The sequence below is a fragment of the Mustela nigripes genome, chromosome 6, assembly GCF_022355385.1.
Source record: "Mustela nigripes isolate SB6536 chromosome 6, MUSNIG.SB6536, whole genome shotgun sequence".
Lineage (NCBI taxonomy): Eukaryota > Metazoa > Chordata > Mammalia > Carnivora > Mustelidae > Mustela > Mustela nigripes.
Window position 1 is genome coordinate 9,154,624 of NC_081562.1, and position 26,256 is coordinate 9,180,879.

A 26,256-nucleotide genomic window follows, 5' to 3' on the forward strand; every position below is an offset into this window, starting at 1 on the left:
TTTTTTAAAGATTTTATTTATTTATTTGACAGATAGAGATCACAAGTAGAGAGGCAGGCAGGGGCGGAGGGGGGGGAGCAGGCTCCCTGCTGAGCAGAGAGCTCGATGTGGGGCTCCATCCCAGGACCCAGGATCGTGACCTGAGCCGAAGGCAGAGGCTTTAACCCACTGAGCCACCCAGGCACCCCTAAAGTTTGTTTTTAAAATAAAATTATTAAACAAAACAAGTGAGCCGCTTTCGAGGCAGCCGTTAAGTAAATAGCCCAGGTGGAAGGAAGATGGCTTGAGCTATGAAGTGCTGAGCTGTCACTCCCCAGTCTGGCCCAACAGGGGGCGCTCTGTGGTCTGGGGTGGTGGAGGGTCCCCCTTCGAAATACCAAAGGGACCTGCCGTGGGATTGCGGCACCATTCAGTCGCTAGCCATCTACCTGGTTCCTGCTGCATGCCAGGCCTGGCAAGGAAACTTCAGGCCAGGCTGGGAAGGTACAGCTGTGTGCTAATGAGGGAGGGAGCAGCTCAGCCCAGTCAGCGGAGGCTGCACTGGGACCAGGGCTGGAAGGGTGGGCAGGGACAGCAGCCGGAAGCACGGAGCACTTCCTGTGCACCAGGCACTGTACTAGGCAGTTAGATGAACACGTTCAGCAGCACAAGAGTTCTTTACAGGTGGGAAAGTGGAGGCACAGGGACGTTGAGTAAATCCTTCAAGAGCTGGGATCTGAAACTAGGTGGTCTGGTGCCAGTGCCTCTGCCCTTGACCACATACTCAGGCTTCTCACCAAAAGGGAGCCCCAGGAGCAGTGCCCTCTACTTCGGAGCATGAGGTCTAATTGGGAATTGGACACATTTCTTTGGAGGGTGGTGTGATTGGTACTCAGAATGAAGGGAGTTCTTATGTCGTCAGAGCCCCCTGACCTAGCCTGGGCAGCCAGGTACAGATTCTGTGAGTAGGTGGCAATTATGGGGGCCTAGACAGGGGTCGAGAGCCTGCAGGGAATGCTAGTGGGGAGCAGGGCAGCTTCTGACCTCCTGCTTCTCTCCCCAGATACAGCACGTGGGAGCCGGAAGAGCACATCCTGGACCCCCGCCTGGTCATGGCCTATGAGGAGAAGTAAGGGGGCCTCAGCCTGCCACTGGGGCTGGGCATGAGACAGGCTTTGAGGTTTCACATGGAGCCTACTGCTGGGTTGGCTCTGAACGAGGGGCATGGCCATGGGGTGGGGCAGGGGTTTGGCAGGAACAGCTGGGTCTAGTCTGCTGCTGGGAGAAGTCGGGGGGACATCAGGTCCCAGAGCAGCTGAGGGCCCTGGCTCCCTTTCCTGTTGCTGAGTGATGTTGGCCACTTCTCTAACCTCCCCACGCCTCACTCTCTGCTAAAGTGGGCCATCCCTCATAACACTGGCTCTGATTCCCCCAAGGTAGGACTTTCAATTGCTGTGATGGGTATAAAAATGCTTTACAGAGCTGCCCCTGTGTGAGGGGCAGAAATGTCCTTAATGGGCAGTCATGACCTTGGTGACAGATCCGAGAGAGATTCTCCGTAGAGAATCTCTCACCAAGAGAAGGAAAGTCCAGTGGAAGCTTGAGAGAGGGGAGGGACTGTGGCTTTGGAGCAAGGATGTTTAAGTTCTAGTCTCTTCCACTTGGCCACCTCCCAGCTTAGTGGCCCTGGGCAAGGCTCCTCTGGGCCTCAGTGTCCCTTATCTGCTCGTGCTCTGCTCTGATTCCGAAGGTAGGTCAGTGATTGGCGGCTCCATTGAAGGGCAGTGGCGATGCATCTCAGGGGGGAGCTTTTGACAAAGTGTTGTTGCTCCTGATGGGGGAGTCTTTTGAGTCTAGCCACCCCCGTCTGCTGCAGGAGCCCCAGCTGTACTAACCTCCCTGCCAGCAGGCAGCCCAAATCCTTGTGCCTCTTCCCAACTGCCCACCCTTACAGGGCGGGATCTTTGCACAAAATCGTTTCCATTTGGCCCTTTACAGGAACCTCCTGAGATGGGGATGAGAGTCTCATCTGACAGATGAGGAAACTGAGGCTCTGGTGGCTAAGGAGCTTGTTGGGGGTCACCTCACAGCTGGGAAGCCGCCTACCCAGGGCTTCACCCGGGCCTCCCGAATCCCAGTCCTGGGCCTTCCCCTGCCCCTCCCTGCCCCCCTTCCCACTGCTTCTCTGCAGGAAGTGTCTCGCTGCCCATTCCATGGGAAAGTCACCCCTGTTTTTCACTTTAAAAATTCAGGGTGTCCCCGTCCCACAGCTGTTCTCTGGCTCCTGGGCACTTGGTGGGGCCTTGATCCAAAAGGACTGGTGCTGGGGAGAATCCTGTGGAATGTCGTGGACTGCATGGAGGAGAGCGTCAGGCCGGTGTCCAAGTCCTGAATTAGAGTCCTGGCTCTGCCGCTCGCCAGCTGTGCGGCGGTGGGCAAGGTCTCCTCCTTCTCGGGCCTCATCCTCTTGATCTGTGGAGTGGGGACAGTCGTACTGACCTTGCAGGGCTCTCATGGGGAGCAAGGTGTATGAAAGCACTCTGTAGATCAGTGAGTGTGGGCACAGGTGTGCAAATTATCTCCCTGACGGTAACTAAGGCTCGTTCAGCAAGTCTTTAGTGAGGTTCTGCCATAAGCCAGACACTGTCCCTGGTGCTGGGGACACAGCGAAGGATCAAAACCAACAAACATCCCTATTTTCATGGGGCTCGACACACAATAAAAAAAAAAAAAAACAAACCAATAAGTGTGTATGATATCAGACGGTCATAACTGCTGCAAAGACAGGGTTGGGGGGAGGGGCTGGGGGAGGGGTGCAGGGAGCAGTGGGATGGTTAGGCGGGGGTGTTTGACCAGAGTCCTGAGGGAATGAGCCCAGCAAGTATTTTAGAGAAGAACATCCTAGGTGAAGAGAACAGTCTGTGCAAAGGCCCTGGGGTGAGAGCCAGTGTTTAGGGAACAGCACAGAGGCAAGTGTGGCTCTGAGTGTGACTGGCTGGAGTGGTGTGAGTTGAGCGAGGTGTGGGAGCTGAGGCAGGAGTAGGGCAGCTGAAGGAAGGGGGCGCACAGCTCAGGGAGTGCCTCCTAAGTCTCGCTGGAGGATTTGGATCTTACTTTGAATGAGTCAAAAAATGTAGCAGTTAAGGAACAAAGGAAGAGCTTGGAGACTTAGAGACCCACTGTGTGACTTTTGGCTTACTTCTCTCCCAGTCTTGGTGAAGAGGGGTAAAAGAGGGATGACGGCCCTTTAACCCCGGCCTTGGAGGGTTTTATTTATTTTATTTTATTTTTTAATTTTTTAAAAAAAATTTAAAAGATTTTTATTTATCTGTCAGCTAGAGAGAGACAGTGAGAGAGGGAACACTAGCAGGGGTAGTGGGAGAGGGAGAAGCAGACACCCTGCTGAGCAGGGAGCCCGATTGTGGGCTTGAGCCCAGGACCCTGGGATCATGACCTGAACCGAAGGCAGATGCTTAACCCACTGAAGCTCCCAGGCACCCCAGTCTGCACCTTGCAGGGTTTTAAAGAGACTCAGAAGGAGTCTGGCCAGGGGGCTCCTCTGTGGGGTCCCGCCCGCAGGGAAAGGCTGAGAGGGCACGCCTCGTAGGGTGCCACTGCCCTGCAGCCCTGGACATTGACGGGCAGGATCCAAGGCTGACAGAAACCAGGCCCTGGGTGGTGAGTCTGGATAGAACAGACCCCTTCCCCGTCGTGCACACGCACACGCACACACGCATGCACGCACACATGCACACTGCAGGTTAGAAACCAGGGTCATGCGGCCTGGGCTCTGGGCCTGCCCTGCTGGCCCTGGCTGGACCCTGGGCCTGACCCTCACTAGGCCTGGAGCCTGGAGCTCAGCGGCCGACGCTGTCAGAATTTTGGCATTGGGAAAGTGACTTAACCTCTCTGTGCCTCAGTTTCCCTGACGCTAAGGTGAGGAGAGTAACTGCGGCCCCCTCACAGGGCGGCCGTGAGGGGGGGGTAGAGTGATGCCTTGTGCAGAGTGTCCCGTGTGTGGTGATCGTCAACACCACCGTGGAGAAGTTGTAGACGTGCCACCACCCCTGTTCCTTCCCCTCCAGCTCTCCCTCTCCCCGTCTTCCTCCTCTTCCTCTCTTCTTTCTACCCCTCTCTCTTCCACCTCACTTTATTATTTCACTTGCCCGCCCCCCATTTTGATAGATCCCAGGGATCTCTCTTGCTTCTCCCGAGAGCCCTGGTGGCCAGGGGAGAAGGGACCCTCTTGCTCCAGACGAGGACACTGAGGTCCAGAGGGGAGGTGACTGGCCAGGGTCTCCCGTGGGTCAGAGTGGAGCTGGGCCTGGAAGAGGGGGTCCGGGGGGGGGGCCAGCAGCGGCTTCTCAGAGAAGAGTCTCACTCTCAAAGGCCGGCAGGTCAGTCCTGGCAAGCTGAGTGGCTGGTGTCACAGTGTGATCAGACGGCTGGCTCCTGGGCCCCAAGGTGGGCTGACCCCCACGGGGACGGCGGGAGGGCTCAGTGCACAAGGCGCAGCTCCCCAGGAGGGAGGAGGGCTGAGGGAGAGGGCGAGGGGTGGAAACAGCTGCCCCGGACGGGCTGGACTCCCAGAGCTCAGATGGAGAGACCGCCTGGGGTCACACAGCCAGGAGGGGAAGTAGGGGTGCACCCCCGGCCTCCACATTCTCTCAGCTGCCCACATGGCCTCTGCAGTGGGGGCCACAGAAAGTGGGGCGGAATGAAATGAAATTGGCAGAATGAAAATGGCTCTGAAGTTTTCACCACCTCCGGCACTGCTGTCGTTGGAGTCTCTGTTGTGTTGTCTCGTGTGTGTCGTGTGTGTCATGTGTGGCTTTGTATGCATCCTCGGGTTGTGCCTGTGTGTTTGGGATGTGGGCAGGGCCCCCGGCAGAGAGCCTGGCATCCACTAGGGACTCGGTACAGTCGAGTTTCTCTCCTTTTCCCCAGCCAGATGATACAGGCGAGAGCCTGTCCTCTCCACCTGGGTCACGCACATCCCAAAGGGGGAAAGACCTGGGCAGAGCTTCATTACATGAGAACCATTCCAAGTCCCAGCAGCTCCCCGGGGGTCACTGGAGGCAAATTTGATTGACAGGTTTCTGTACCCCTCTCCCAAGAGTGGGAACCGATCTGTGTTGTTTTGGGGGCTGTACCCAGTGGTATGGAGAGCCGAGTTCTGGCGTGACTCTGGAGCCCAGTAAACACCCACGTACTTTCGGAGACGTCACCCAAGTACCCCCTCTGCAATTGGGACCAGTGGCTGTGCCCCCGCCCTTTTGCCAGATGGGGAGACTGAGGCCCTGGGATTTGAACATGGGACCCCACCGTTACGGTGTAAAGAGAGTAGTGGGGAGGAGTGCCTGCCCTAGGATTAGGGGGTGATGTATGGCGGGTCCCCCTTTCCCTGTAGACTGCAGAGCGCGAGGAGGAGCGGACGCTTCACTTTCCCTTAAATGTCACCCGTGTTTGCTTTTCTTCTGCCATCTGCTTTGCACCCCAGGGAGGAGCGAGACCGAGCATCGGGGTATAGGAAGAGAGGTCCGAAACCCAAGCGGCTTCTGCTGCAGGTAACCCCGTCAGCCTTGGTGCCCGCCCACAGGTCCCCTGTACCCCCGCCCCCGCCGGTCTCCCCCGCCCCATGCACTTGCACCAGCCAGTTGAGCTGGACCACTTGCCCTTCTTGCTCTGCTCAGGGCACTGTGGGGTGGGGGCACTCAGTGGGTAAGTCTCTGTGGGGGGAGGGAGGGAAGGAAGACAGCCTGGGTGGGAGGTGCTGTGGGGCTCAGGGGAGGGTGGATATATGGCGGATGGGAGCCTAAGATTTTGAAAGCTTAGAATCTTGTAAATAAGCCTTTATGAGGCTCAAAATCCCCCAAACACAAAATTGTAATATTTGGGGACCTCAGAAACATAGACTTTAGAATTGAGGGAACATGGGAGCCTGGGATTTTAGAACCCAAGGAAGGGAGACTCAGAATTCTGGAACTGTTGTCATGGGATGCCCTAGAAATGGGGAATTTTTGAGGAAGGGGAAACCTACAGGGTCCCCTTTTCCAGTCCTCTGCCACAGGCGGGCATCTAGACTCCGGGGCACCCCAAGTTACCCAGGTCTTGGGGCCACTTTGCTGACTTCACTGCTTTGCTTGGAAAGTGGATGGAGTTGGAAGTGAGGTGATTTGAGGCAAGTCTCTGCCCCTCTCAGCTTGGACTTTCTCATCTGTAGAATTGGGATGACAAGCGTACCTGCTCTCCTTAGTTGAGTGAGGTTCACCCAGGGATTCGAAGCCAAATGATAAGGCTTCTTGGTCTACACACAGTGTGAGCCGCGGCCAGTCTCCTGCCCACTCTTGAGTGGATCACCCGAGGTTTTGGGCAGAAAAGATGGGTTTCCCTTCACGCAGTGGGCATTTTCCGTGGGGTTTGGCGTGAATTGGGTCCCAGGATGGAAGGTAGCATCCCTGCGTCAGACATCTTGCCCAAACTTAGCAACTTAGAGCGGTGAACACTCAGCGTGTCACACAGTGTGATTGGTCCGGAGTTCAGGAGTCCTGTAGCTGCTGCTTTAGTGACTCTAGTTCGGGTTATGGTCGTGATGTCAACCAGCGCACACCATCTGGAGATTTGGCCGGAGCGGAGCGCTCTGCGGCCGAGGCGGCTAGTCACGTGCCCACAAGTCAGCTCTGGTTGTTGACAGGAGGCCTGGTACTTTACACGTGGACCTCTCCAAGGGCTCCCTGGTGGCCTCACGGTGTGGCCACTGGCTTCCCCCAGAGCGGACGATCCAAGAGCAAGAGCAAGGGAGAAGCACAGTCTTTCATGGGCCAGCCTCACGAGCCCCACGGCACATCACCCGGGGCCCGAGGGGATGTGGGGTGACTTCCTTGAGGGGGGCCTTGCTGGGGCCCCGTTGGGGGCTGGCCACTCTGGTTTCTTCATCGTCTCACTGATGAAGAAACAGGCTCCGGGGAGGCCAGGAGTTTCCCCAGGGTGTCACAGCCTGGTCTGACCCGGGGGACTCCAGGATGCCGGTTCGGAGCTGCAGTCCTCTCTTGGTGAGGTGGAGAAGGGCAGAGAGCATCGTCTTGCAGGGTTGGAGTTTACTGGGCTCGAGATGGCTGCCGAGCCAGGCTGAAGAAGCAGGTTTAGGTAACGCTGCAGTGGGACAAGCCCTCCCAGCCTTGCAGCACTGTCCTGACCCCTGCCCTGCAGCCCTCCTCCTGGCCCGTAACACTCTGCACCCGGGGCCGAGTGCTAGGCCTACGCGGGCAGGACGGGAGACTGGAGCCTGTGGGTGTGATCTCTGCTCCCAGCTGGGGAGCGTTTGACCTACAGGCCCCATCTCACGGCCTTACTCTCTTCCTGGGGGCTCTTGGCCTCTGGTGACAGGTGGCAGCAGAAGGTATTGTCCCGGAGGGACCCGGGCCTTAGCACCAAAGATCTTCCTTGGATTTGTGCACAACTTGGCCCGAGTCAGTGAGACAAATCCTGGAGACAGAACTGCAGCCCTCCGGTGCTAGAGCACGTGTCCTCCAGCCCCATCTTAACCAGAGTGAGAGGTGGCATCGCCAGAGGGCTGTGCCGCGGCTTGGGGCCGAGGAGTAGCCCCTGGGCTGCGGGCAGAGGGCAGCCAGTGCCATGTGCCCCCCTTGGGGACTTGCCCAAGAATCTCAGGGCATCCACGTCACACCATCTCCTTGGCAAGCTGGCTGTTTCAGCCCTGGGGGTCCTTTAGTAGGCAAACATACCTTCCCGTGATGAATAACTCCGTAGTTTATCTGCTTCATAAATCCAGATTTGCTTTTCTTGGCCAGTTTTCAATTTGTCCTCTGGGATGCTCTCCTACTGTGCAGCTTCTGTCCCTGAGCCCTCTGCTACCCCCCAGGGAGATGCCGTGGCCCCAGGCCAGACCTGAGGCTGGGGCTGGTCAGGGGTGGCTTTCTGGGCGGGGTTGGTGGGGCTGGGGTAATGGCTGGCTCCGGGCCACGGAACACAGGGAAGGGCACTCCAGGCGGGAGGAACAGCATGAGCAAAGGCGCGGCAGCGGCGGGGAGGGCAGGGCTGACCCGCCGTGCCCTGGCTTGCCCCCGCAGCGGCTGTACAGCATGGACCTGCGGAGCTCCCACAAGGCCAAGGGCAAGGAGAAGCTCTGCTTCTCCCTGACGTGCCCACTCGGCAGCGGGAGCCCTGAGGGGGTGGTCAAGGCAGGGGCGCCCGAGCTGGTGGACAAGGGCCCCTTGGTGCCCGCCCTGCCCTTCCCGCTCCGCAAGCCGCGCAAGGCCCACAAGTACCTGCGGCTCTCACGCAAGAAGTTCCCACCCCGCGGGCCTGACCTGGAGAGTCACAGCCATCCACGGGAGCTCTTCCTGCAGGAGCCAGCAGCCCCGGACGTCCTGCAGGCGGCCAGCGAGTGGGAGCCTGCTGAACAGCCCCCTGAGGAGGAGGGTAAGGTGGCCCCTCGCCCCCGCCCGGAGCCCCTGAGAGCTGGGGAGGTCCCTGGAGTCGGCAGGTCCAGCTGCTGCCATGCCCAGAGAGGGCCCAGGGCGCTCCCAAGGCCACCTAGCCTGTGGGGCGCTGGCACCGCCCTGGCCCTTCCTGTGACCCTGCTGCGGTGGTCACAGGCAGGGAAGACAAATGCAGTGACCTCCTCCTGGGGGTCCAGCCTTGAGCCAGGCCCAGAGCTGGGCGGGCAGGGGTCTGCATGCCGCCCCCACTTCCTGCTCCCGCCCTCCCAGGGCTGCGATCAGGGCCGTCCTCAGCGCCATCTTTCTCCCGTGCCTGCCGCAGATGGAGACCTGGCCGAGGGCCCCCCTCCTTGGACTCCTGTGCTCCCCCCAAGTGAAGTGACAGTGACCGATATCACCGCCAACTCCGTCACGGTCACCTTCCGCGAGGCCCAGGCGGCTGAGGGTTTCTTCCGGGATCGCGGCGGGAAGTTCTGAGTCATCATTTTTACTCTTCCTAAACTGTTTGCTTTTGGGCTTGGGGTGGGGACTTCCAGAGATGGGGAGGGGTTGGGGGCAGGGTAATTATTTTATTTAAAAAAATATGGAACAGGAGCAGGGGGCAAGATCCCGACGCTTTCCCACCACTTTCCCGCCACCTCGCCCCCTTTCTCTGCGCCTGACATTTACAGAAAGGCTCGGTGGTCTGCTTTGGGGGCGGGGTTGGGGCGGCCTGGCATTGCCCTGCCCGTCAGGGGGTCCTCTCCGGGCCAGGCTGGAGACCGGGCCTCCTGTTCTTGGATGCTTCCCTCACCGTTCTCTAGAGACGCAGCAGCTGGTCGCAGGAACCAAAGGAGAATGGGAGGGCCCAAACCCTCTCCCTTGAGCCCCCCACTCTTGCCTTTCTGGGTGGTTTCCCTTTTCCTTTTTGGGGGTGGGGGGTCCTTATTTTTAACTTTCCACTCCAGCTTTGTGGTGGGACATGGAGGCTGGCTTTGACCAAATATGACCTGGTCAAGACGAGGGGGCAGGAGGAGGCCTTTGAGGTTGTGGGGTACATCCCATGCCCTTCCTTGGGGGTGGCTGCCAGCTGAGCCCCTTCTCCCCGGGAGCCCCCCGACCATCACCTGGCCTGTGAGAAACACTCACGTGCACACCCAGCCACACGGGCGTGCACACACAGCCCTGGGATCCCGGGACCCGAGGCATTGTGTCTGCAGACACGCACAGTGGGTCTTGCAAACCTCCTGTTTAGAAACCCCGACCTGGTGAATTGTGGGGTGACTCCAAGCGCCTCAGAACTTGTCACGGGCAGCCCACACTTTCTAGCCTTGCTCAGCACGTCACAGGACGGGGTCTCTCCCGACACAGTTTGCTCGCAGCTGTCCGCACAGGGCCAGGTGGCCTCCGAGGCTCTGGGCATGCGGTGCGGGGCTGGGACTTCACCCGGCCAGCTGCAGGGGTGCCGAGGGTCAGCACAGGCTCTGAGGCACTTGGGCCCCGTCCTTCCTCCCCTGAGGGGCTCTCGTTTTCTCTGACTCAGGTGACTTTTGAACCCTACCCACTCTTCGCTTTTGCTATCCTCCCAGAGAGGGAGGGAGCATCCCACCACCTTCTCAGGGCAGCCTTCGACTCCTGAAACCCTTCCTCCTTCCCTTCCACGGCCCCTCCCCATTCAACCTAAATGCCACAGCCTAGAGTGACCTAGTGTTCCTGCAGGGGAGGGGACCTCTGCCATGTCTTCCTGCAGTGGGGCTGCCCTGGATGGTGGGTCAGGCTGTGCATAAGCCCAGCCAGCAAGGGGCTGTGGCTGCCAGAGGAGGGGCTCTTGTCTGCACAGATGTGCCCTGTGGCCAAGAATAGTTTCCCAGGTCATGAGGAGGGGCTGTTCCCCTGCCCCTTCTCCAGCCCAGTAAGGGAGAAAAAGCCAGGTGGGGCTGGGTACCAGGGAAGCAACAGTAGAGGCCGCCTCCCTCCACTTCCCCCATCCTGAGTTGGGGCACTAGGCGGTGGGACCTGCCCTCTCCCAGGGCCCTCTCCCCACTCTGCTTTGTCCTGAGGAAGTCAGCAGAATCCTGCTGAGACGGGGATAGGGCCATTCTTCCCCCAGACCCCTTCTTCCCAAGTTCCCAAACCAAAGACAGCCTGGACCCCATTTTTGTTTGGGGTGCCCTGCTGGCAAGATTCCTAAATCCCTGAGTCTATCTCCCCTTCCTCCTTAGTCCTTCGTTGTCCAGGGTCAATTCAGTGCTTCCATTGGGGGGTGGTCCCCTCTGGTGGTTCCTTCCAGCCCAGGAAGTTGACTCTAGAGGAGAATATGGGGGCGGACCAGGGAAGGGGGCAGCAGAGTTACCCCTGCTCCCGCCCCATCCAGCTGTGAGACCCTGGGTCCCGGAAGGGCAACTTGGAGTTGGGGGTCTCTCCCAGGACATGGGCTCCCAACAGACGTGAGGGTGGTGGAGTGGAGGTGGCCCAGCGGCAGGGGCAGGGGGTCCTCTCTGATCGAAAGCTGTTGGTCGTGGCTTTGGGGCTGGGCTGGCAGCATGCAATAGAAGGCCTACAGCCCATCCCCCAGGGGATGTGGGACCTCGTCCTGCCTCTTGGGCTCTTTGAAAGAGCTGTTTGTGCAATTGGGGGTGGGGGGGCTGGGGGCCATTTGTGGAGTGAGACAGCTGACTTTCTCTCTGCTGCCGCAGGACAGATCTTGCCTCTTCCTCAGTCCTTTGTGATGCACAGGGCATCCCGCAGCTCAGAGAGGGCAGAACCCTGTGAGCCGGGGATCCCCACGGCTCCCCAGGACGGAGACTTCTATGAGGGGCTGGGTGTGGTCTTGCAGACCTTTGTCCAGCCCTGAGCGTCCCAGCGGGGCCTGGGACACTGAGCTCCCACCCTACCCCACCCCTCCCCAGAAGGCCAGTACTCGCCCAGGTGGGGGCGCTTAGAACGAGTGGGACAGCCTGTCCTTCCCTCCCCAGCCCCCGCCCATTTTGAATGTAGAGAGCCTGGGTGGTACTTGCCTCTTGCTGTGGCATGGGGCCAGGAGAGGATTCCCCCACCCCTGGCACGGCCACTTGCCATGCCCAGCCGAGCCCTGACATCCCTCCAGGGGGATGGTCCCATGGCTGACTCCCCACCCGCAGGGGGAGGCGCTGTGCCCGTGGGGGGTGGCTTAGCTTCGCTTCCGAAGCAGCCGGCCTGGCCTCCACATCTCAGCACAAGAACGCTGCCTTTGCACAGAATGAGCGTCGAGCTTTGTTCAGACAACATGAATGTATTTGGGAGGGTTGGGGGTGCGGGCTGATTCCAAGCACATGCCTTTTCCAAGTGTGTGTGTGCTGGGAGGGCTAGAGCGGGTGCAGAGCGCGGTTTATTTTTGTACTGATCTTGGTAAGAGACTGTATAGCATCTATTTATTTAGATGATTTATCTGGTAAATGAGGCAAAAAAATTATTAAAGATACATTAAAGATGATTTTGAAAAAAGCTCTTGCACTCGAGCCTTCACTTTTGACAGTGTCACAGCCGGGCCTGGGGAGGAGCGCCAGCCAGCCCCCAGGGTGGCAGCCTGGGACAGAGGTCCCAGGTCCACCAGTTACCGACCATAATCTTAGGCCACAGCCCATTTCCAGAGCCCTCCAGATGTACAGTGAGATGAATTGGGCAGGAGGTGTGGGGAAGTGGAAGCCAGCATGTAGATGGGCGGCGCCCGCCGTGGGGGTCCCCGCAGGGTATCATCCGAGGCCCAGTGGTGCTTCTGATGTCTTCACCTTTTCTCTGCTTCCTGCCAAGTGTGTTCTATTCTAGAACCCAGGGGGTGGTCAGTATCCCGGGTCTCAGTAATTGCAGGCTCTGGAAGCCAGGCCTGCCTCAAGCTAACGCTCCTCTGCTGTGTAGCCATGCTGAGCACAGCTGTCTGAGCCCAGAGGGTGGTGGTCCGGGCCAAAATGAGTGACAGCTGGGAGAGTCCTCTAAGCTTCTCTGCATTTAGGTTCGCCCCGGGCTCAGGGCAGAGGCTGGACAGGGGCGCACACAGGGTTCGTGACAGGAGGTAAAGAATCAGCTCACGCCCCAGCCCTCCCCGCAGCCACCCAGGCCGGGAGTGGTGATGGCCACAGGCAGGGACATGTCTGTGAAGGAGGGAGAACAGAGAGGCTGGAGGTCGACTTAGGTTGGAGACTTGTCAAGACTTGGGCAGTGGTTTGGTGGGACGGTGAGGGAGGTGTCCTGATTATGCCCGGGTCTTGTTTGGACCTCGGAGTGAATGGTGGTTCTTCATCTGGACGGAGACTGAAGGAGAAGCAGGTTTGGAGGTACCTCGGTCACCCCCAGAAGCAGAGCCCAAGACAGGGGTTTTCTCTGGGGAGTGATCCCAGGAGCAGGAGTGGGGTAGCACGGGTCGGGGAAGGAAGAAAAGCACGGGAAGGTGCATTGCTGAGGTCACCATTATGGGCAGCTGTGTCATTCCACTTGAGATGACCTGACAAGTACAGCCACGTCTCCCAGAGTTGTCCATTTGGTGGCCCAAAAACCAGAAATATATCTGCTCCTGGTTGCAGGAAGTCCGTGGGAGGTAGGGGGGGGGGGACACAACAGAACCCGCGGCAGATGAGTCACCTGGATGGCACAGGGGAGGAGTGGGGAGTGAGGCTTAAAAGCTACCAGTGGCTAAACATCAAAAAGGGGCTTCAGACTCCTCGTCACAGTGTCTCCATCCTGGAGTGGGCTGTCGCTGGGCCCTGGCCCCACAGGGTCGTCGTGGCAGGGTGCAGGGGCCGGTGGCCTGGTCCTGGTCAGGCGGGTAACACGCAAGTCGGGGCGGGTACTCTCCTGGACCGTTTATTGCCCCACTCAGCCTGCAAGCTCCCAAGCCCCCCCCCCCCTTACGCGTACCCCTCGTTCCTGCTTGGGGATGTCAGCGGCTCCATAGCACTGGGGGCGGGTGAGTGATTTCCTCCTGGGCCTGGGAGGACTTCCCTCTTGGTCTGTGCCGGGGTCAGGAAAGGAGGCGGAGGTGAATCTTGAGAAGAAAAAGTGTAATCTGGAGAGGTTCCTGCCCCGGGCAGGGCCTTCCCACGCTCATTGGGCAAGAGGCCTTGCTTTCCCCAGTCACAGTGACCGGCTGCACATTGCCAGCCCCAGTGGCCAGAAGACTCCTCAAACCCCTCATCCCAAATGTTTTCATCCCAGGGCAATGGCTACTGTTCCTTCCCTGTCAGTCCCCAACGTGGCATAAGAGGCCCGTCCAGGCAACATGCGGTGCCCTCTGCTCCTCTCAAGGCTAAATATTGGGCCCAGTGGTCTGCAAGATGTGCCCCATGTGGAAAAAAATACGGAAATAATTCTATTTTCCCAAACAAAAAGCCTCCGAGAGGCTCTCTGGAGTTCTCAGCATAGCCTGAACCCATAGCAGCCGAACTGGCTGCGATTTTCTTCTTCCGGGCTTTCCCACTGAGCCCACACCGTCCCCAGGGTTCTGTGATGTCCCCGCCTCCCCCTGCCTCCCCAGATTCATATACAAGAGCCCTAACCTCCGGTACCTCAGAATACGACTCTATTTGGAGGCAGGTTCTTTTACAGAGATAATGAAGTGAGAGCAAGGTCAGAGGATGGGCCCCGATCCAACGTGACTGATGTCCTAATAAAATGAGAAGTTGGGGCCCAGAGAAGTACATGAGGACATGAGAGGGGACGACTGTCTCCAAGCCAGCCTGGAGCAGGTCCTTCCCTCACAGCCTCAAGGAACCAACCTTGCCAACACCTTGACGGAGGGCTTCCAGCCTCCAGAGCTATGAGCAAATAGACTTCTGTTGTTTGGGGCCATCTGACCTCCCCCTCCTCATTGTGGCAGCCCCCATGAGCTGGTACCGCATCCGGGGGAGTAGAGTCGGAGGCGAGGCTTGGGTGTGGATGCTTTATTTGGGAGGTGGTCCTTCTAGGAAGCAGGAGTGAGGGCTGGGAGCGAGGGCTGGGAGCTATTGAGGCCGATGCTATGGGCAACGGGGGCTTGATTCCACGTGGACTTTCTGAGAAGCATTCAAGCCTCCTCCAGAAGGACCGAGGCAGACCTGCTTGCCCACGGGGATCTGTCCCTCAGCATCCAGGATGCTCGGGGCGTCGAGTCACTCCTACTTCCAAGCTGTGTTTGGGCAGAGGAGGAGAGAGGTCCCACCCTGGATCAGAGGAGCTGGGGCATCGGAGCGGGGCGGAAGCTGGACGCTGAGGGACCAGCGCTGGAGAGGCTGCGTGGAGAACCAGCTACGGTGGAGAAATGAGAGGAGGACCATGTCCGCGGACGGTGGGGGCAAGAGAGGGAGGCCGCCCTTGCTGGGACGCCGCTGGCGTGGCCCGCAGCTGTCCTGTCTTTTGAAGGTCTCCCAACGGTCCTTGTTAATCTGAGTGCAAAGGAGAAGAGACAGCCGGGTCCCAGGCCAGCCCACAGTCCTGCATCTCACAACAGGGCCTTCGGCTGGCTCCCGGTACCCCCTTCTTAGACGGAATCAGATGCCGTCTGAGCCTGGTGTGATCCTACCGGCCCTGCGCTCCTGGGTCTCATCTCTCCTGCCCTCAGCCAGTGGCTTCCAGTGCTTTCTTCCGCCTCTCTCCGCACTGGGTGCATTCAGGCCTTGGGAGGGCGTGAGTGGGATGTGGACCCGGCCCACTCCCATACAGGAAGGTGTCTTGCCGAGGAAGCCATGTGGCCCAGGGAGTCTCGGGGCGGCCAGGAAGGGCAGGCAAAAGTCTGGTTAACGACTAAGCCAGCGATCAGGCTGACCCTGGAGCCGTCCACCTGCCCGCCCTCGGTTACTAGGGCTGTGCTTTGCCCACGAGAAAGAGTGAGAGTTCTTCATCCACTCTGTTCTTCATGCCCTTTCCCATCTTCTTCCATCTGTCCAACCGTCCAGCCAACACCACCCGCGTTTCTGGCTCAAGAGGGCAAAGCCGAGCCAAGCCTTTACCTCTCGCTCCTCCTAAAATCCCAGTAGGATGACAACCGAGCAACCAATCAACAAAATGAAAACTAAAACAAGAAATTATGGCTAGCAGAACTAGAAACCTGGAAAGGCAAGGCCATTCAACACAGGACAAAGGCTGAAGAATTTCCAGAAGCTGTAAAGGTGGCTGAGGGCAGAGTAGCAGAGGGAACATCAGAGCACACCAGCAGAAGGTAAAGCGCATATCCAGAAGGACAGAGAAGGAGGAGGTGGCTGGCTTCGACCGAGTCGAGTTTCTCAAATAGACCTCGAGAACATTCCACACTCTGGCTGTCGTGACCTGTTTGTGTAGGACCTTATGATGCTCAAACAGAGAAGTCAGCTAGGCCAGGCGCTCCCCAAAAATGACTGGCCAGGGGGGCTCTACGGTGGGGGGCATCCCCAGTGTGCTTCTGATGAGGACATCAGGGCCAGGGAGCACAGCAGGGAGGAGGGAAGATGGTGGTTCCAACAGCTGAGAAAACCCCCTTTACCCCGTCTTTGGCTTTGTACCTACTTCTCGTTGAAGGGCCTGGGTGCACGGACTCTCCTGAGTCCTGCCTTCCCCCAGCCAGCACCTTGCTGCAGCTGACGCCGGCACTTACCGTAGTCATGCGCCAGGGCCGCCAGAACTGAGTGCTGCGCTTCAACAACACATAAATTCTCTTCCAGTCCTGGAGGCTAGAAGGCTGAGATCAAGGTGCTGGCGGGGTTGTTTCTTCTGAGGCCTCGCTCCTGGGGATGCGGATGGCCACTCTCCTTGTATTCTCCTGGTCTTCCTGCCATGTGTGTCTGTGTCCTAATCTCCTCTTTTTCTTCTTCTTCTTCTTTTTTTTCTTCAAGATTTTATTTATTTGAGAGAGAGAGCAAAAGAGAGAGCACAGGCAGGCAGAGGGTGAGGGAGAAGCAGGCTCCCCACTGAGCAGGGAGCCTGACACAGGGCTCGATCCCAGGACCCGGGGATCATGACTGGACCTGAAGGCAGATGCTTAACCCACTTAGCCATCCTGGTGCCCTGGTAATCTCCTCTTATAAGGACACAGATCCTATTGGATTAGGGTTCACCCCCTGACACCATTAACTTCAACCCCTCTTTAAAGGCTCTGTCTCCAAATGCAGTCGCATTCTGAGGTCCTGGCAATTGGGACTTTAGTATAGGAACTTTTCAAGGCCTGGCTCGCTCAGTGGATAGAGCCTGTGGCTCTTGAACTTGTTCTCAGGGTCGTGAGTTCCAGTCCCACACTGGGCGTGGAGCCTACACCCCCCCCCCCAAAAAAAAAGAAAAAAAAAGGAATTTTTCAGGGGACACGGTTGAGTCGTAACACTTAACCACCAATGCCCAACTCGCCTTCCTGCGTACAGAGTTCTTCATTCGTTTGGGAGGAGAGGAAGCAACAACTGACCCAGCGAAATGCCGCTCCCCACCGCTAGGGGTGCTATAGGACCAATGATGGGCGAGGGAGCAATTTACAAGCCCGCCCCCGAATTGTGGCTCATCCAATGTTTCCTCTCGATGAGATTCAGGTCATGCATCTTCAGCGGGGACATCACCAAGGTGATGCTGTGTTCTCATGACACCTCGGGACGTAGCACACGATGTCTGTTTGCCCCATTGTTCATCATGTCCTCTGGATCGTTTGATTAATGGGGTGTCCACTATCTCCTTTTCCTGTTGAAATGAGGAACTATTTCCCGAAGATTTTTTGAAACTATGTAACTATCCCATTCTTCACATTTTCAATGTAATTATGTATTTATATTAGTACGGATTCATGGTCTTCTATTTCATTCAATGGGCTATCTTTCATTATATTATTACTTACTTGAATGCTCAGAATTTCTCAGATTTGGCTAGCGGAAGGCCCTGTAAGCTAGTTTAACTCTTCTAGCTTTAGGGTATGTTTAATATTCAGTATCCTTAAAGTTTTAAAATACTTCATAGGGCAAACCCTCTTCCCTCCCAGCATTGTTACTCTTTTTCGGAATTCTCTTGGCTGTTCTTACAGATTTTCTCTTTTCATATTGAGACTAAAACTGACAGGCCAAATTACAGAAACAGATTCAAAGGAAATTTTGGTTAGGATTGCTGTGAATTTATAGAAGAAAAGGAAAAAAGAATAATTTCTGTAAAGATATTACATTTTTCCTCATTTCATGTAGCTTCGATTTTTATGTCCTTTATTCGCATTTTAAAATTATGTCCATGGGGCGCCTGAGTAGCTCAGTGGGTTACGTGTCTGCCTTCCGCTCAGGTCATGATCCCAGGGTCCTGGGATCGAGCTTTGCACTGGGCTCCTTGCTTCTCGGGAAACTGCTTCTTCCCTCTCCCACTCCCCCTACTTGTGTTCCCTCTCTCGCTGTGTATCCCTCTGTCAAATAAATAAAATCTTTTAAAAAATAAAATTGTATTCATAAAGTGTACATCTTTCTTCTTAGGGCCTTTCCTATGCATTTCATAATTTTCGTGACTGTCAAGCATAGCATCACTCCACTAACCCCACGTAAATACTTATAAATTGGGGATCATTAGTTCACAAGAATGCTATTTCTTTTTTTTTTAAAGATTTTATTTATTTATTTGACAGAGATCACAAGTAGGCAGAGAGGCAGGCAGAGAGAGAGAGGAAGGGAAGCAGGCTCCCCGCTGAGCAGAGAGCCCGATGCGGGGCTCGATCCCAGGACCTGGGATCATGACCTGAGCCGAAGGCAGAGGCCTTAACCCACTGAGCCACCCAGGCACCCCAAGAACTCTATTTCTATATACACTGTATTCATTTCCAGGGCGCCATGACCAAGTACGAAGCAGCAAAAATGTATTCTCTGGTTCTGGAGGCTATAAGTCTGATATCACAGTGTCCGCTGGCTGTGCTTTCCCTGAAGGTTCTAGGGGAGGATCTTTCTTGCATCTTCTACAGGTGGTACCTTTCCCCTTCCGGTGTTGCTGGCAATCCTTGGCGTTCCCTGGCTTGTGGATCCAAACTCTCCTTCGGTCTTCACAGGCCCTTCTCCCTGCAAGCCTGTGTCTGGGTCTCCCCTCCTCTCGTAAGGACACGGGTTGTATTCGATTAAAAGCCCACCCTACTTCAGTGTGACCTCATCTTAGATAATTACATCTGCAATGGCCTTAGTTCCAAATAAGGTCACATTCTGAGGTTCTGGAAAAGGACACGCATTTCGGAGGGGATGCGATCCTGCTCGGCACACACACCTTTCACATTTATTTTTAGATACTTTCTCACTTACGTGACAGAGACTCATTGTCCCACTCTATTCTCTTTTGCCAGTGTATAACCCTTGACTTCCCCCAAGTTATATGACCATCCCCAAGAAAGGCTACATTTCCCAGAGCCCTTTGCTGCCAGATGGGGCCGAATGACTAAGTCTTAGACAATGAGATGTGACAATAAAGGCCAAATGACAACTTCTGGGACTCTTCCGAGGAGACAGCCAGCTGGGTCCTCTGCCCCTTTCTTCTCCACTTCCCCATCCGAGCTGGCAGAACACAGATGTTATGACTGCGCTACATTTTGGGGACACGAGGACAAAGACCGCACACATCCCGAGAACGAGAATGGAAAGCTGGAAGCAGCTTGGGCCATCCTCATTCAGCAGCTCGTATCTGGATTTTTTCTGTTTGGGATAAACGTCCCTCTGGGGCTTCCGCCTTGCACAAACCCAGGGGGCGCCTTCCCTCGGCAGAGGACGTGAACAGAGACCTAGGAGCTTGGTGGTGAACAGACCATGCTCAGAGGTCCCTGTTCCTAGCTAGTTTCAGCCCCTGGTTTGGGGGCTTCCTGTTACTTTCAGGGAGTCTCAGTTTAACTAATACAATTGTGATAGTTCTTTAATATCCAGGTTTCGGTGCCTGGAGGGCAGCACTCAATTTTATTGGTACTTAGTAGCATTGAACAATTGATGAAAGCAATAGAACTCTGGAAATCAATTTCCTTGAACATTTAAACATTATTATTAATGTGATTAATTACAGTTCCTCAAAACCTAGATGGCAATTACAAGTCTAGTGTGATTGATTCTTTTGACCCCTCCAGACATCTTAAATAATAGGCCAAACAGACACAAAAATTTCAGGCCCGTCGGGAGGGCAGATTCTGAGTCATCTAGACTGATTTCCTTACTGAGAGGCACACTTGAAGGAGATTTAAACTGAAACCTTCTATCATGAGGCTCAGTCTCTTTTTGTTTTTGTTTTTGTTTTGCAATATTTATTTGTGGCATTGGGGACTATTAAGTTTTCCTTTGTCATACAGATTTTTAATTTTGGAAACTTGGTATCTTTCTCCAAACTTCTGCATTTTCTAAGTTTGTGTGGCAATTGGGGGTCTCTTAATATTTCACAGGAATTTTAGGATGGTTTTCCCCATTTCTGCAAAAAATGCTATTGAGATTTCGCTGGGGATTGCCCTGAATTTGTAGATCACCTTGGGTACTGTGGACATTTTAACAATGTTAAGTTTTCCAAGCCATGAACATGAGACATCTTTCCTGGTATTCGTGTTCTTGATTCCGTCCAGTAATGTTTTGTAATTGGCCATTTACAGGCCTGTGCCTGCTTGGTTAAGCTTAGTCCTAAGTATTTTCTTCTTTTTGATTAAGTGAGATTGTTTCTTATTTAGCTATTTATTCGAGGGGGAGAGTGGAGCAGAGGCAGAGGGGGAATCTGAAGTAGACTCCCTGCTGAACGTGGAGCCTGACACAGGGCTGGATCTCATGACCCTGAAATTATGACCTGAGCCGAAATCAAAAGCTGGACGCTTCACTGACTGTGCCACCCACGTGCCCCAAAGGGGACTGTTTTCTTAATTTCCTTCTCAGACTGTTCATTAGTAGGGCATAGTAGTACAACTGACTTTTGTATGAACTGGAGTTAATACTTTTTTTTAAGATTTTATTTCTTTATTTGACAGAGAGAAATCACAAGTAGGCAGAGAGGCAGGCAGAGAGGGGGGGGTGGAGCAGGCTCCCTGCTGAGCAGAGAGCCCAATGCAGGGCTCAATCCCAGGACCCTGAGATCAAGACTTGAGCTGAAAGCAGAGGCTTAACCCACTGAGACACCTAGGTACCCCTTTTTAAAAGATTTTCTTTATTTATTTGACAGAGAGAGGGATCACAAGTAGGCAGAGAGGCGGGCAGAGAGAGGCGGGGAAGCGGGCTCCCTGCTGAGCAGAGAGCTCAGTTGGGGACTCAGTCCCACCCCAGGACGTTAAATCATGACCTGAGCAGAAGGCAGCCGCTTAAGCCACTGAGCCACCCAGGCGCCTCCTTTTTTCTTGTTTTAATCAGCTGGTGTTGGGGCCTTATTGCTTCAATGGAGAACACCAAATAACACTGTTCCAACTGGTTTTATTCAGTTCAGTGAGCAACTGCATGCCCTCAACAGTTTCATCTTATTTATTTAGACGATACTGAGCAGGAACAGAGTACTGGGATGACAACACGACCCAACTGTTCTGGATTCCACAGGGAATTCTCAAACACATTTTTTTTTTCTTGGTGCAGTAGGATAAAAAGGCCTTTGTATTCATTTTTTTATGGGGATCAGTCCTGATTTCCCTTTTAGAAAGGAACCCAACTTTTATGGACTTAAAAATTACGTTTATTTTTTCAGTTATAAAAATACATACCCACTTATTTAAAAAAAGAAGAAGAAGAAACAAACAAACAAACAAAAGAACGAAGGAGGAAAGGAAGGTTTTCCGGACTCGGACTCGGGGGAGGCTCAGGTGTGCCCGTGGAACTCACAAGTTGCTGCTAAAATCAGCAGTTTGTGAAGCACTGAGTTGCTCCAGGAACTCAGGGGATTGATGGTTCTCAAATGTGCAAATTTCTGAAGTTAGTCTCTAAATTATTCTGGGGGTGCTAAGAGAGAAAGAGAACAGAAGCGTCATTGGCAGGCAGCGGTGCGGGGAGCAAGCCAAGGCGGGGGGCGGGGGGGCAGGAGGTCAAAGAGGGACAGGGAGGCCTCGAGGGAACCAGAGAATGGACAAGATCCTAAGAAAATGGAGACAAAGAAGGAACTGGGAGCCGCTGTTGGGGCGCGGGGAAGGGTGTTGGGAGAAGAGAAAGCTGTGGGGGGACAGTGGGGACAGAGAGCAAAGACAGGAGGGACAGAGACAAGGGGACCTTAAAGCTGGGAAGAGGGGTGGCGGGGCGGGGGGGGGGGGGGTGCAGGTTCCCTGCAGCCGGGACAGCTTCTCACCTCAAGGATCCTCCGAAGCCGACGAGTTATGCTTTCACTGTACTGTTCCAGCTTGTGCCAGGGCTGGAAAGGCTCGCCCTGGTGGTCCACAAAATTGCCCCAACAGTCCTCAAACTCTGAGACGAAGCAGGAAGGCAGTCAGCCCTCAGGGGCAGGGGAGCGTGCGCCTTGCAATTCCAGGGACCCCTCGTTCCTTTGCCTTTCCTGGTGGTGTCAGAGCTTGGGCCTCAGCTGGGCCACCCTTCAGGCCGGCCACACATCGCCGCACACCCCCACCCCCACGCCCCAGTGACTTTTCCCTCTTGGAGCTGCAAACCCTTCCATCCCCGACAGCTCAGCCCTATCCCTACCCTGGAGTCTCATGACGGCCACGGAGATCCCGGATCTATGCAGAAGCCTCAGCCCCTCCTGATGCTTCCAGCGCCAGTGGAAATACAGGCGGGAGGCAAAGAGCCGCAGGCGGATGTGGGGATGGTCTTGGACAAACACAGCCAGTTCCTTCGCACAGCTGGGGCAGGGGCTCCACGTCAGGTAGCAGGTGATTTCAAATCTCTGGGACCGGTCCAGCTGCAGTGCCCTGATATGGTCAATAAACCGGATTTCTGCATGGCGCTTTTTCTAGGAAGGGTCCCAGACAGAGAGAAGAGAGGTTTGGTTACAACGCAGAGGCCAGAGGTCACATAGTGAGGGCACCACTGGGGATAAGGGGCTCTGCCCTGTGAACTTGCCTAGGACAGGGAAAGAACCTTCCTACCTTCCTTCTCTCACTCCTCCATTAATTCAGCACCCCCCGAAGCACCCGCAGCTTGATCTGAATCAGACCCAACCCCCTACCCCGGGAGGAGATGGGTTGGCAGACAGACACCCCACGGCCCAATTCCCAAATGCTCAGCAGACCCTGCCTTTTGGACATCGGGATGTTGGAACACGGTTCCCAAGGAGCAGGTCAGAATGGGAGGGAGGCAGGACGGGGCAGGTGGGCAGGTGGGCGCAAAAACAAAAGGCAGGTTCTTAAGAGGGAGTTCTTGGACGTGGGGTTGAGCGGTCTGTCCTTGGAAGACCGCTTGGCTTCTCAGAAGCAGCGAATGAACTGACATCCAGAGGACAAGAAAAGATTGTATTCTCCATGAGGGCAGGAAGAGCGTTCTGCTGGAGAGAACAGCTTCTGTGGAGGCCCAGGGATGGGAAAACCATGGAAAGGTCCCAGGAAGCAGGACAGAGACCTGGGAAAGCCTCAGTATTCACCCCTAAGACCCCGCTAAACGCCCACCCCTGTCCAGACAGCCCCTCCCCCAGCCCGCACCTTGTTTTGAAGGCGCTTTATGTGGCCCTCATGTGGTTTCAGCTGGTAGCACAGGTAGGTCTTCCTCCGGTGGAAGGGCCTCGGGGCCCGGGGCTGGTTGCCAAACTGATGGTAGAATATTTCTCGTCGTAGTGGATTCATTGTGCTTCTGCGAGAGAGGAAGAAAACCAAAGATGCTCAGAGTGTCTTCGGGTGTTAGTCCAGGCTCTGCCACTTCCTGAGCCCAACTCCGTGGGTCCCCTGAGGGCCCCTGGGGTGGGGAGGGAGGAGGAAGAGGGTGAGCTCTCCCAGCCACACCCGGATCCACTTCCTGGGTGCCCCACAGGGCCTGCCATGCCCATGCTGGAGGCCACTGCAGCCACATACCTCCGGCTGGCTGGCCACCCCCACCCCCACCAAGAACTTGACATCATAGGTCCTTCTGTGGTTCACCCATATTTGTCCTGTGCCCCAGACATCTCTGTTCAGGTCCCACGGACATCTCAACCCCGATGTCCAATGCCACAGCCCTCTCTTTGTGGAGGGATGGGCTGCCCTGGTACTTCTTCTAACTGTGCTCTTTGCTTAGGTGTGGGTGTCCCAATCTTGACTGTCTGTACAAAGCGCAGAGAGGCTGGTGGACAGGAAACACTGTTGTCACCAGGGAGTGTAATGCCGAGCGCGTTGTACGCCCTCCACTGAAGACCACCAGAGACACGAGTCAAAGCCAAACAGCCAGGGTCGTTTATTGCGAGTTCGAACCCGGACCTCTGCGCCCTCTTTGCCGGGGACGCTGAGGTGTCATGCAGAGTCAGTGCAGGGTTTTTATAAGCAGGTACAAACAAGTTTTGGGTGGGGTACAAACAAATTTAAAAATTAAAAAAATTTTTTTAAAAAAATTTAAAAAATCATACCTGATTGGTGTTGGGAGCCGCCACGCGCCATTAAGCAAGCATTCAAACAGAAGCGAAAGTAGCCAGTTAGCCCACGCGGTGAGCAAGCACTTTTACAGAAGCAGAAGTAGCCGGTTGATAATACTTTGGGGCGCAAACAACTTTCGGGTGAAGTAAACAACTTTCGGGTGGAGTAAAGTTTGTCCAAGCCTTTCAGGAGTATTGTGACAGTGACTTTGGCTGAAGGGCTCACAGAGCTTGTCTTACCCCCAGTTGTGATTATACTCTAGAGAACATTGCAGTTTGTTTATCAGCGGCACAGTGGCCTGGCTCACACGGGCATGTGTGCGCGGGATTCTTTTCCATAAATGCTCTCAACGCAGCAAAGACACAAACAGGTGGACGGAACTACAGCCTTCCTGCCCGCCACGGGGAGGTGCATGAGAGCTCCGTCCGTCCTGAGTGTGGAGGTTACTGACCAAGCAGATGCCAAACAGTCCGAAGGAGCGAGGGAAGCTTGACGGGGCCCCAGCCCATTCGCCCGCTGGACCCTTCACTCCAAGCTAATGTGAACTGGCCAACCGCGGAGTCTGGCTCAGGCGACCACAGATGCTTGGAACCAGACACAGGAATCAAGCCAAGGGTGCCATGCCTTGGGGCACAGACTATGGGATACCCTGCTCCTACAAGGCCAGAAATGCCTCCCCTATACTTACAGCCAACTCACTGAAACATGGATTCTACCAACAAAAGACCACTTCTGGGGGCACCTGGGTGGCTCAGTGGGTTAAACCTCTGCCTTCGGTTCAGGTCATGATCTCAGGGTCCTGGGATCGAGTCCCGCATCGGGCTCTCTACTAAGCAGAGACGCCTGGGTGGCTCAGTTGGTTAAGCAGCTGCCTTCGGCTCAGGTCATGATCCCAGCGTCCTGGGATCGAGTCCCACATCCAGCTTCTTGCTCGGCAGGGAGCCTGCTTCTCCCTCTGCCTCCGCCTGCCACTCTGTCTGCCTGTGCTTGCTCTCTGCCCCCCTCTCTCTCTGATAAATAAATAAAATCTTAAAAAAAAAATAAATAAATAAAAATAAAAATAAGCAGAGAGCCTGCGTCCCCCAACCTCTCTGCCTGCCTCTCTGCCTACTTGTGATTTCTCTCTCTCTGTGTCAAATAAATAAATAAAATCTTAAAAAAAAAAAAAGACCATTTCTGTCATCTGTTATGCTAATTAATAAAGCCACTAATGTCATCAACGGAAACCCATCTCTGCTCCCCCTTACGCTCATCAGTAAAGCTTCAGGTGCATTTTGGTGACTGTCATTGAAAAAGCCATCTCTGGATTGTGGCCTTGGATTACCTGCCAGTGACCTCCCCCGAAACCGGTACTCTCTGGGCACCTGGCTGCCCTCAGCATGAAGCTTAGAACGGAAACCTCCACTCATAGGGCACTTAGGACAACCAACTGCTCCCTGGCTTCCCAGTTTTGACAATGAATTTCCCATGCCCCAGGAAGCTCCCCAGTCCCTGGCAAACCAGACACTCAAGGCTGACATATTTCCAAGTTTAGACAAGTGCATTGTCTTAATAGCACGAAGCTTGACCTTGAACAGCTAAAATAGAGGGATGATAGACACAACTCGTAAGAAGCATTTGAAGACTAATTTAATTTTTCACACTTGGTAGCATCTTCATGGGAAACAATTTATCTTCTTATCTTGGAGATGATTTTTCCCTCCACAGAGCAGAAATGAAACCAGCCACAGAATTAAGTCTGCAGAAAGGTGTGTCGCCCTGCCGTTAAAAAGATTGCTGGGGAAAACACCCAAGGCAATTTAGAGGGTGCTTTGCTTAAGATGATGAACATTCTCCAGCAGACATGGTCTACAGTGGTCATCCTAGCTACCAGGTGCTTGGTTTCTGCTTCTGCTAACAAAGCCAGCATCACTGATACGAACTGCTGAGCTGGTCTTCAGACCTGGACAGCGGAAAGAGTAGGGCTGCTGACCACAGTCTGGGTGAAACCACACCGTTGGTACCAGAAAGACAAGTTCATCAACCTTGAAGTTTATCTCATCCCTGATCAATCAGAAGAACTCATGAGCCGGGACCCCTAACTCTGAATTTTAGCCCTTCAATGCCTTTACCTGCAAACCATTGGGGAGTTCAGGACCTCCCAACACGAGCTCCTGGCTCTCCTGGGTGGCCCCACACCAGCAACTAGCCTGTCTCTTCAGCACAGAAACCCCATGGCATTTCTTTCTTGGCTCCCTGAACAGCAGGCAGATGAACTCTTGTTCCCATCAGTTACAGAAATTAGAGCGTTCTTTGCAAAACTGTGCAAGTTAAAATAGAATGAGTAAATATGCTTTGATCGTTGACTCCAGCGATTGTCTCAATCACCCTTGAATCTGAAGTCTATCACTAAGCTTAAATGAAGTGTTTTAGGAAGACCCAGGGGTCACACCTAGGGAAGAGCGC

The 26,256-nt window shown here is 54.9% G+C and overlaps 2 protein-coding genes across 4 annotated transcripts in view; one reads left to right on the forward strand and one right to left on the reverse strand.

Moving 5' to 3' along the window:
• CBX7 (chromobox 7) overlaps nt 1–11,903 on the forward strand; it is a 20,500-nt gene extending 8,597 nt beyond the window's left edge. The window contains exons 3-6 of one of the 3 annotated variants that reach the window (XM_059401990.1): nt 1,043–1,108; nt 5,480–5,546; nt 8,349–8,421; nt 8,764–11,903. In XM_059401990.1, coding sequence (XP_059257973.1) covers nt 1,043–1,108; nt 5,480–5,546; nt 8,349–8,421; nt 8,764–8,918 — 361 coding nt within the window. In that variant the 3' untranslated portion in view covers nt 8,919–11,903. Of the gene's footprint in view, nt 1–1,042; nt 1,109–5,479; nt 5,547–8,069; nt 8,422–8,763 lie in introns of all 3 variants that reach the window. The other 2 variants (XM_059401988.1, XM_059401989.1) reach the window with 2 other exon arrangements.
• Nucleotides 11,904–20,352: 8,449 nt separating this feature from the next.
• Nucleotides 20,353–26,256, reverse strand: part of LOC132020229 (DNA dC->dU-editing enzyme APOBEC-3B-like) — a 12,756-nt gene continuing 6,852 nt past the window's right edge. The window contains exons 5-9 of the mRNA XM_059404441.1: nt 23,805–23,897; nt 22,912–23,059; nt 21,959–22,226; nt 21,609–21,724; nt 20,353–21,268 (exon numbers count right to left, since the gene is read on the reverse strand). Of these exons, the coding sequence (XP_059260424.1) occupies nt 21,221–21,268; nt 21,609–21,724; nt 21,959–22,226; nt 22,912–23,059; nt 23,805–23,897 (673 nt within the window). The 3' untranslated portion in view covers nt 20,353–21,220. The remainder of the gene's footprint in view (nt 21,269–21,608; nt 21,725–21,958; nt 22,227–22,911; nt 23,060–23,804; nt 23,898–26,256) is intronic.